General features: G+C 43.3%; 1 protein-coding gene across 1 annotated transcript; it reads right to left on the reverse strand.

The window, feature by feature from the left end:
* Positions 1–6,348: 6,348 nt before the first annotated feature.
* On the reverse strand, positions 6,349–7,615 carry LOC108616351 (uncharacterized). The gene has a single exon (XM_018011486.2). The coding sequence runs from the start codon at positions 7,320–7,322 to the stop codon at positions 6,510–6,512; it is 813 nt and encodes a 270-aa protein (XP_017866975.1). The 5' UTR covers positions 7,323–7,615; the 3' UTR covers positions 6,349–6,509.
* Positions 7,616–11,853: the final 4,238 nt, after the last annotated feature.

Here is an 11,853-nt window from a genome sequence, read left to right on the forward strand (position 1 = left end):
AGCCAGCAGCACCAGCACCAGCAGAAACACCAGAAGCAGCAGCAGCAGCAGCCGCCATCGCCATCATCAGGCAAAGCTGCAGCCGACGAAGGCAAACGCACACGAGCGACGACGCCTTCGTCTTCGTTCACTTGTACAACCCGAGAGAGGGAGAGAGAGCGTGAAAGCAGGAGAGCGCTCATGTGATAACAAAAACAATTGGTCTCATTGTGTGTTGTTTGGTTCCACGCTCTGGCATTGCAGGTGACTGGCTTGTTGTTTGTTTGCTTGCAGCCGGTTTACGCTCGCTCTCTCTCTTATTGGTCTATGCTTATACACTTTAGTCTCTGTTCTTATACGAACGCGAGCCAGAGGAGTGTCAGACATTCGAGCTTCGAAATGTGTCGAATTATACGTGGCTCGTATGGGTATGCTGGCAGTCTTATACAGTGATGCTTAGCTTATATTGAGTGTGCCTATGTACGTATGCTGTCTTGCCTTATACGGACTGTGTCTCTCTGCGTATGCTGTAACTCGTATACACCACTCTTGCTTTGCCTTTGCTCTGTACCCGAGCGCATACAATATAAGTGGTGGTTGGAGTATACGATAAAGTAAGCCGGCTGCTTATACAGATTATGAGACTGCTGTTGGATGCATAACAAATATAAGTTACGTTTATAAGTATATGCAGTTGAGGTGGTTTGGGTTTGCGCTTGCCTAAGTAGTTACTATACTCGTATGAGTCTGTTGTGTGTACACTGTACAGGCACAGCCAGCTTCGAACATCTGCTAATATCAGTCGTCTTATACGTATATGATGCTGTTGAATGTGAACTTATAATAATTCGATGTTTTTTGTGTGCATAGCAAAACTGTTATACAAGGCATGCGTGCGTTGTAGAAGACTATACAGTTGTAGTAGTTGCAACATGTTCGTTGTGATTTGCTTAGGCATCGGCAGCAACTGCAAGGAAAATAATAATGTACAAATAAAAAAAAAAAATTAATAAATTAAAAGTGGAATTTAAATATAAACTAAAAAAATAAAAATATAAAAATATTTATAAAATATAAGAATAGCATATTTTAATAAATATAAGACTTGCCTATGCCCATCTCTCATGTCTACTAGAGTATTTTCTGTTCCACATACCAATGATAATTGCTGTTTTCTTGTTTATGTGCATATCATTGTCATATTCCACGCTCTCTCGCTGCCTCCCTCTATCCCCTACCCTTCTTATGCTCGCTCCCATGAAATTCCCTTGGCAAGTGTAAGTAATTTTCATTTCATTTGCAAGAGAATTACTTCACGCGAATATGGCTGTGTGTGTGTGAGTAAGAAAATATGTAGATAAATGGAGAGAGAGAGAGAGACAGAGGGAGAGGGAGGGAGAGGGGTAGCAAACACTTGTTACTCTTTGCTCGCTACACGCAACAAACCCCGCGGGAAAGCTTCGCGTGCAATTTGCCTGGAATAGACATGAATTTGGATGTGAAATAGCAGCTAACTGTTGCTCCGCTGGAGCCAGGGGGTGGGGGAGAAAGGGTGAGAGGTCGCGGAAGCTAGTAGCTTAAGCAATGTGGGCGTGGCAGGCAGAAAGGGCAGCCAAAGGCACAATAAAAGCCAGATTAAATCCTTAGAAACGTTGAATTTGGGCCAAGTGCGCAATTCAATCAACAAACGGTGGGTGGGGGGCGGGGGAGGGGTTGGGGGAGGAAGCGACTATCAGAGGCAGTGGGCGTGCCGCCTAATAAGCTTCAATTTAAAATTGAGTGCTAATCTCTTTATGCGAAAACATAGCGAAGCGAAAAACAGCAAGGAAAACAAAAACAGAAAGCAGAAAATAGAACAGACAAAAGAAAATAGAAATAACAGCAGCAACAACAACAACAATAAAGAAAATGACAAACAGCCAGTGCCTGCTCCTTGTGCCTTGTGTCCTTGAACCAAGCACAAAGCAGATGCTCTGATAGCTGGAAATAAACCAGAAGCAGATGAAGAAGAAGGGGAAGTAGAAGGGGAAGAAGATAAGGAACAAGTCAAAGCAGAAGCAGCAGCAAAGCACGCATATTCCATTTCAAATTGTATATTTTGCACATCATTTATCCCCCCGCCCTCCACGCCATGCCAGCCACGCCCCCAAGCAGCCCACACAGCCAGCGCTCTTTAACAAGCCGTTCGTCTCTTTGCGCCAGCTGCAGTGGAATTATTTGTGATTCCCAAACCCGGAAGTGGCAGGAAATGCAGTCTCTGTTGCTCCAGCGGGACTCGGCCACAATCAGCAGGGCAGCCAGCGCTGGAGACGTCACTCGGCACACGACAGATCGGCAGACAGTGGGACAGACGGACAGACGGACAGACGGACAGACAGATTATATACGTATACGAGTGAATGATACTATATAGCTTATACATATAAAGATAGAGGGAGTAGGAAAGCAACAGAGAGAGAGACAGAGAGAGAGAAAGAGAGAGAGAGAGAGTGAAACAGAGAGAGAGAGAGAGAGAGAGATAGAGAGACATATATGTACATACCTATGCATATGTGAGTATATACTCACCCTTAATTGGTTACATGTGACATGAGCTAGCTACAATTCCCTTCACTGTGTTTACAGGGTAGATTATCAAATGAATAAGCTCTAGCGTATTTTCTGTATATTAAAATATTTAATATGGAAACCATATGCACTCCATATATGCACTCTATATATGCATATATATACCCTTGCAATGCCTAACATACCCTCTAGTATCTAGTGTAGTACAGGGTATAACAGAATATCGAATTCCAATATGTTTTTCTATATTCTACCAGGAATTCAAAGGACTGAATATAATTCATATAGAAAATTGTGCATAACAGTATACACCCCGCTTGAGCTACATATACAGGGTATAACAGAATAAACAATTTGTCCTTTTTGCATTAAGAAGGTGCTAACTAAGCAATGAATGTGTGTGTGTGTTTGTGTATATGTGTAGCATATATGTATTTGTATATAGAGGAAGCAAATGGGTATCTTTATGCGTATAGGGTATACCAACGCCTGTGCAATCCAACATATTTCACAGCCCAATTACAATTATATCAACTAACTCTGACTTTTTATTGTGCTTATATCAACTAACTCTGACTACAGTTCGTTTGTATTATATCATATATGTATCACTCATCAATCCACCTTCTTCCACTGCACAATTGCAGGGTATCTAGCAGTCTCTCTCCCACCAGCTGGCACACGTTTCAGCTCTGTTTAGCTGCTAAGCCGCTGGCTTTGATCCATGCCTGGCTGCCACAATTCGGCACATCAATCGCAACTTTTTTTTCGTATTTTTCGTATTTTTTTTTCGTCAGCAGAGATTCGTTATCTTTAGCGCACACCTCTAAGCCAGAATGCCCCACACCCTGCCCACAGCCCTCCCCTTGCCATACGCTGATGTGTGCCTTGTTAACCATTGAGTCATTGAGAGGGGGAGAATTTACTTCTTTTTTTTTTCGTGTCACTCGATTTTCTTTTTCTTCTTTTCGTTTTTGTTTTTGTTTGGGGGTTGCAAGGGCTTCTTTTACTTCTGCTTTATCTTCAGCTCCAGTTGTTGTTGCTGTTGCTGTTGTTATTTAGTAGGCCGCCATTGTATGCATTATTTGTTTATTGTTGTTGATTCAGACCATGCCCACACACACACGACCCCAGCGCTCTTGGCCATGTGTTTTTCTGTTTGTCTTTCGTGCATTACCAGCTCAAAGGACAACTTCAACTTCACCTGCTGCCCCACCCCCCGCCTCGCCACTCCCATTGCTTCACTATGCATCTCGTATTGCAACAATTTTTAAGGCAAACTATGCTAAAAGCCTGCTTGGCTGTCGAGTTGCTGTCGACACTTTTATGAAATTAAATGCAAATATTTCCACAGACACAACAACAAATATTTGTGCGGTAAAATGAACCATCACACACACACACGCACACAGTCTCACACTTGTTGTGCAAAACTTAAGATTCATTTGCAAACAATATTCCCCAAACTTTGGCCTAATGTTTGGTCCAAGCTTTAAGTCCAATTCTATGAATTGTTTTACTTGAAGTAACTTCTTCTTCTTCTTATTCTTCTTCTTATTTGTTCGCTTCTCCCCTCATGCACTTCTTTATTTTGAAATTACAATTTCTAATTTGCTCACACTTTATACTATCACACACAATTTGCTCAGTGTTTTCTTTTCATTTGATAGATACCCTGTACCCAAGGGAACTCAACTAGCTGTAAACGAAATCAAATGTTTTAGAAGTGAATGCCACATAGGCGTAGGTCAAGTTCAAGAGATTGGTATGACAAGTTGAATATATATACTATATGAAGGTTACTTTTTCATAATACATATAACTCATTAAGAACTGATCAAGCTGCAAAAGCTCTGCAGTTTTTATAAACTGAGGACTTCGACTTGATATAGATGTAAATACTATTAGTATTTTGGTATAAAAAATGTGATGCCCACAAAAAGAAACATTTTTGAGTTTATTTGACTTTATTTAGTAATTAAAGCTCTTACTATTTCAATAAAATTTTCTAATTTATTTCAGGAAACTCAGAATGAAAGAAATAAAGATATAATAAGATGATCCGCAAATAATACCTATCTTATACATATAACAATACTAAAATTATATTAAATCGAAATTTCAAATTCAAATTTCATTATAAATTTAATTTATATTATAATAAAATAGTCCATAAAAATACCTATCATATAGAAATACAGTAAAGTCCGGTTAGAACGACTCCGTGGACCGGACAAACTTTTATGAGCCAACTATACGGTTTTAGCGTCTTCCGGGTATAACGATGATCCCCTTGATCTACTTTACGATTCCACTATATAAAACAGTTAAACATAAATAAATCAGGGTCGTCTCTTCTACATTCTCTCTAACCTCACTTAATGCAACTTAATTTGTGCTTTCAGGTTTTTTTCAGTTTAGGAAATATGCGATCATACTAATATTAATAATAATAATAATAATGTTAAATTGCTAAGATATTAAGTATTTTTATATGAGTATCTATGGAAGCACACCCACTTCTAGTTACAAGGTAGCTGCTAGTCGAGCAGGCCTCTCTCTCACCCTCTCTCTCTCTCTCTCTTCTATTCTCTATTCGTTTACCTCCTTTTGCTGCTCAGCAATTTGGCATACGAAATAAACGCATGGCTTTCGATACGCATTTGGTGGCACTTTCTAAATGCGTGGCCTATTTTCAAGGTGCCACAGTAACACACACACACACACATACACACGCACACACACACACAATCATCTCATAGACACAGTTACACGCGCACGCAAACAATTGAAAGTTATTTGTGAAAATTTTATTGTAATTACAAAAGTTTCGCCATGTTGTTCTGCTCGCAACCTTTTTTTTGTTTTCTCTCTCTCTCTGTTTTCTTTGCTTCGATTTGGCAATACCTTGAATTTCACTCAAAATTCCAGACCAGCCCCGCCTCCTTTTTGTTGTCTAGCTAGTCTAGTGCTGTTGCTGTTGCTGTTTCTACTCCTGCTGCTGCTCCTACTGCTCCTTCTTCTTTCTGTTGATTCAGTTTGGTTTTCCACGTCTGCGTCTTTTCGAGCAAACTTTATCCACTTCATTATTTGCTCGTTTTCATTGCTTTGTTTCGCTATTTGTTTGTTTGTTTGTTCGTTCGTTCGTTCGTTTCGATTTTAATTGTATTCCCCGCCACTCTGCCCCATGCCCCATGCCCCATGCCCCGTGCCATTACATTTTATGGCCAAGAAGGTGCGAGTATATTAAAAATAACCCCAAGCCAAGCCAAACCAAACCAAAAATTAACCAAAAAACCAAAAACTTCCTTCGCAGGTCATTCAAGGGCAGATAGCAGGAGCAGCAGGAGCAGCAGGAGGCGGCACAAGGAGATCTGCTTTCCGTTGTTGTCCAATTAACAGCAACAGCTGCCTGTCAGGCCCAAAGCATAAATAAACTGCGCTATGATAATAATTATATATCAAAACTAGTTCCAAATGTCTCAACTAGTTCATTTTCGACTTTGATCTGATTAGATTTGACTTACATTTATTGAATTATATATTTAATAATTATTAAATATATATTATTATTTTTAATAATTTTTGCATATCTAATACAGCTCAGTCTCGATAATTTATAAATCGAAAATCGCGATAAATCGATAAAAATTCGGTTCCCTTAAAAGATTCGTTATCGATAAATCTCAAAATTTGAATATCTGTGTAAATCGAATTTGGAATTATTGAGACTCGACTGTATTTTGCTTTTCATACCCCCTCTCCCTTTTCTACATAGTAAAACAGCTAGCCGTTAAATAATTACCAAAACTATCGCAAACATTATATTAGATTATGATATGTAACAAATAAAAATATATCGAGACGGCAGGAAATATTTAACAGCTAGCTGCACAGCAGCAACCACACAGCCAACGGCAGCAACCAGGTCCGTGGCTCCAGATGTCGCCTCTGAAGGCCGCCTAGTTGTAGTAGAAGTTGCCGCAGTAGCGACTGCCCCGCTTGGGATTGCTGTAGAGGGACTCCCGGGGCACAGCATATTTGGGGCAATGTTCGATCTGGTACTGGGCGAGTCGTGCCACATGCTGCAGGGGCTTGGAGTAGCGGCTGCGGAGCTGCAGCTGATGCTGCTGCTGTTGCATGAGTTGCTGCTGCTGCTGCTGCTGTTGCTGCTGCTGCAGCTGCTGCTGCCGCTCCAGACTGAATTTGGGGCCCATGATGCGGGTGGGCCGGTAGCAGAGCGGCACAACGTAGGGATTCTTGATCTTCAGCTCCGTCTTCTTGGGCGGCGTGGCCTCCTTGTCGAGCTCCTCCGACGCTCGCTTCCGCTCATCGCTGCGCGCATCACCCGACTTCTGGCTCCAATAGTCGCGCAACAGGTTCGCATTCACGACCAGAATTTTGGGCGCATCCTTTAAATTTGGGCTCATGCTCGACTGCCTCAGCTTCTTTGGCCTCGGATCGGCCTGCGGCTTGTCAGCGTCCGCCTTGCCGGGCGCCAGCTCGCCGCTGTGGGCCATTCGCTTGACGGCTTCGGTGGCCGGACTGCAGGCCAATTGCCAGGCCAAGCTCAGATTGGGAACGGCCGGAGTGGACGTGGTAGACGCTTCTCTCTCTCGCTTCCTTATCGGCATACAGGGCGTCGACTGGCTGCGACCTTTGAATCCGCTGAAGTACTTGCTGCACTCAACATAGTCGGACCAACTCGTCTCCTGTCTTCCGTGCTTCGGTATCGCCGTATTCTCTATATCCAATGCCAGTTCCTTGATTTGCATATTTTCAATTAGCTATACACTCGAAGAGTCGAATCGACTTCAGTTCCTCTCTTGGCTAGTTGTGAAATGAGCTCAATTACTAGAAATACATTTTCGGGACATTTGTGCAGAATTTTTCAACTTTTTTCGATTTGTCGTTCTATTTTTTCTTATTTTTTTTTTATTTTTGTATTTTTGTTTTTTTTTTTTTTGTTTTTTTGTAGATGTATAGCCCAATATTTCGATTTAGAATGAGTGTTGAAAATCATTTGAAAAATCCAAATCATTTTCCCTAACAACTTTTGCCCTTTGATTTGCTGTCAATTTTCGAAGGTTCAATTTTCAGTTATTTCAGTTAACGTTTTTGCTTGGCTTACTCAAAACTGGCTTAAAGCCCCTGCAAATATTTGCTCAAGCAGTTTGTAATGCCAAAATGTAATCTTTGCTTATGATTTATAAATATTTTTGGCGCTCTTGCTGTTGTTATATTTGTTGGGATTTTGTTTATGGCCCATGTGGGTCACACAGGTTGCCCAGCACACACACAGACGCACACACGCACACATCAACTTTCAGATCGACTCATGGCATTAATGCAAATAAGTGGAAATACAAATATTTTCAACGTTTTGTGGTTTGGGCAAACCTTTCGCTCCAACTCTGAAACCCCCCATTTATTTTGTTTTTTTTTTTCGTTTGGCCAATGCCCAAATAAATTGCTGCAGGGGCGTGTGGCCGGGGCGGGTTGAGCCAGTTTGGCAGCAACGGCAACGGCAACGGCAACAAGGTCGATGGATCATTTCCGCTGTCATGGCGCTTCCTGAATCCCTTTTGCCCCAGCGTCCGTTTGGGCCAACCGTTTCCTGTCGGCGACGTAGTTAAATATTGAAATTTATATTTAAAATATTTCAAATATACAGTTAAATGTGAGCTTGTCTCCCCCCCCCCCCCCCCCCCCCTCTCCGTTCACCCTTTCCATAATGCTGCTGGCATTTTTCACTTTAGTTTATGTGCCGCATGTTTAATTTATGAGCTTCAACCTTAGCGCCGTCGTCCCCCTGCAACACCCCCCCCCCCCTCCCCCTCCTATTAGGCCAATGAATATGAAAATCAATTTGGCAGGCTAAACAGATAGAGAGATAGGAGAGAGTGGAAGTGAGAGCGAGACAGATATAACCTATGCCCATGAAGGTCATATCCCTGTTTAGCTCTTTAAGCTCTCAGCTCTCATCTCTCCTCTCTCTCTCACTCATCTCTTCTCTCCTCTTCTCCAGCCACTATCGACCTTTCGCCTAGGTCATTCCCATTTTATGGCCCATTCTACATTAATTCTTCAAATTGACAATCATTTCGACGCTGACTGACCATTGCAGTACCGTTGTTTTCTTTGCGTTTCCCTTCTTATTTTTGCCCTAGACTTCCGGTTCGGTTTTTTTTCTCTCGCTGGTTTTCCTTGCCCCTCGGTTTCCAATTAGCAGCAGGAATCACCTTTTTTTTTTGGTTTTTTGGGCTTTACCATTTCCATTTGCCTGCGCCCATTCGACTTGGAGCTGGAGCTGGACTTGGGGCCGTCGTGTCTTTGTGTTAATTGAAGATTTGTACTTGCTACAATTTTATGGGCGAACGATAAGACGAGGTGGGCAGGAGCAGGAGCAGGAGCAGGCGAAGCAACTGGGTAAGAGTGAGCGAAAGTCGGAAAGTTGTTCGATAAATGGCGTAATAAATGGTCCTCGTGCTGCTCGAACAGAATCCTGGGCACGCGCAGGTTAATTGCATTTCGCACTCATTTATTTGACGATTTCGCCGGATGCTGGAACCGGAGAATCTGAGCATCGAACGGGCGCTCTGCTCTGCTCTTTAACTTTCAACTTTATTTTGTATTTGTATTTAATTAGGCGTGCTGCGTTTTTATTCTGTTAGATTTATTTGGACAGCACTGGCTGGAGCACTCTCTGACTCACTCTCTCTCCATCTCTCTCTCTCTCTCTCTCTTTGTGTGAGTGTGTTTGCATTGCATTTCCTTTGTGCGCTACGTAAAATGTGGATGTTGGAACAGCCACTGTGAACGCAGAAATCCACGAATCCACTTAGCGGCGCATAAATTTTGCTGCGAACATAAAATACAAGTGTACAAACAAAAGGACTTTTGGCGACGCCGAGAAACGGGCATTAAAACGCATAAAGGAAACCGCATTCCAAGTCCAAAGTCGGACAAAGTGCAGCTGAGCGGCCATGGGCAAACATCAGCCGAAGGAGCAGAGTGAATAAAATCGCTGCCAGAGCAGATGAAAAATGAAGCAGCAGCAGCGGGAGCCGGAGCAGGAGTAGCAGGAGCCGGAGCAGGAGTAGCAGGAGCCGGAGCAGGAGTAGCAGCAGGCTGAAAAATCCTCTCCAGCAGTGAGCAGACCTTTTGCCTATTTACAAATGTCGCACCGAAACATAAAGAGTTGGCAAACCCTGCCGCACCCTGCCTGCCTGCCTCCTGCCCACAGCCGAAGATGCTGGGAGTGAAATGCACGTAAAATAATAAACAAGGCTTTGCAAACAATAAATGTTGCTCCTACTCCTTGCTGCTACTTCGCCTCCTTCGAGTCCTCTCCAACCTCCTCCAGTCTCCTGCTCCAGCTGTTCAGCTCTTCCTCCTGTTCGCTACGAGCTGTTAGCGACGTCGACGAGATTGCTGTCGAGTCTTGTTGCAGGCCTCTGGTTGTTGCATGCCCGCTCTTATTGTTGTTAAATGCGAGATGCGAAATGCGAGACACGAAATGCGAAATGCTTGTAAGGCCAATGCAAATGTAATGGGCAAAAAGGACATTTCACGCTGCCGCAGTCGAGACTGCGCTGACCCCAGGCTGCCAGGCCAGGCTGCTGGCACAGCAGACAGCCGCCGGAGCCAGCCAGCATCATCGTCGTCCTTATTAATTGCAACAATAACTGGGCCGTTGCTCGTTGTAGGTGAGCTTGGCCTGCACTTGCTCCTGCTGCTGCTCCTGCTCTTGCTCTTCCTCTTCCTCTACTCTCCTTCAGCTGGCTGCGAATTTATGGCACGAGCACAGGAAGCAGCACTTAGCTTCTGGCACTGAGCCCTTCACTTAGTCCACACTGTCCACTGTTCCATGCCAGCCGCCAGCCGCCATTCACCATTCCCTTCACCAGTTCATCAAAAGCAAACTACCGTGAAGGCTTGAGGCGGATGCTAGCATATGCACGATATATACTCTCTCTCTCTCTCTCTCTCTCTCTACATATATATACTCTAGTATATATCGTAATGCATGCAGATCAATCGTCCGTCGGTTGGCTTTAATGCCCGCCCGATAAGCAATTGCTTGAGGCCAACAACTTCAACTTGGCTAGCTGCAGGCGAGCGCCAGCTATTTTTTATGGGCCAAGACTTTCATGGTTTTCGGGCAACTCGAAAAACATTTAAAGGCAATAAAGAATGGCGCGCGTTATCAAGAGGCTGCTTCAGCTCTGAAACGGTCCGATTTTCAGGCAGGTATTCAAATTAGGAACGGGTGCCGCATCTACCACCTGCCCTCTCACTCCACTCTCCCCACTCCCCCCCTCTCCAGCACCGCACGCAGCAAGGAAATGAGCCGTTGGCGCTGCTGCCGTAAAATCCCCGGCGACCATAAAAACCACTGTGACGCTGGCGAAAGTGAAGAAGAAGATGAAGAAGCAAAAAAAAAAAAGTAAGCAGAAGCAGCAAAGGTGGAAAAGGTGCAAAAAAAAAGGGCAAAAGTGCTTGGCAGTGATTTTTTGCCATCGTTCGAGCCACGCAAATAAAACGAAAATGAACTCGAAACGTCGTAGAAAAAGTTTATTTTAATGAAATTCGCGTCGACATTTAACGTCGACGGGCAAAAACTCTTTCTCTCTCCCCATCCCCGCTCCCTCCTCAAAGCAACAGCAGCCCAAGCCAATGGCAATGGCAATGGTATTCACGTGCTCTTCATAACCCAGGCACAAAACTCTCCCTCTGTCCTCCTCTCACCAGTTCTCTCGTGCACATAAAAAAAGAAAAGCGATTGGCCGCATGTATTTAATTGAACCCAGCCCAGCCCTGCCTTACCTTACCCTACCTTTCCTAGCCTCATCTTAAATACAAAATCGAAGTTTGCTTTAAGCACAGCAGAAGCAGAGCCGACTATAAATTTAAACCACACTCACAGGAGTGATAACAACAACAACAAAAACAACAACAACAACAACAGCAAGGATAAGCAAATAATAATGAAAAACAAGCTAAGGTGCTTAGGCTGAGTGGTGCACTCTGTTCCCCATTGTATTGTAAAAGTTTACCACAAAAAAAAAAGCTTATTAAAAATCTGAAAATCACATAGAACGGCCTCTGGCAGAAGAGATAGTAAAGAGCGAGAGTTAGAGAGACATAGGAAAGGGAATTTCCTAGTGAACTAAGATTAGTCCGATGATTGAAATGCAGCCCATACTTGTATAATCACAAAAAACGAGTTGAATTTCTGGTAATCGCATGGAGAACTTCTATTTCGGAGAGGCAGACAAAAGCAATAAGCCTATGTGTAAGTTG

Source organism: Drosophila arizonae, chromosome 5, assembly GCF_054131065.1.
Source record: "Drosophila arizonae isolate 15081-1271.41 chromosome 5, UAZ_ARI_1.0, whole genome shotgun sequence".
In the NCBI taxonomy this organism is placed as follows: Eukaryota; Metazoa; Arthropoda; class Insecta; order Diptera; family Drosophilidae; genus Drosophila; species Drosophila arizonae.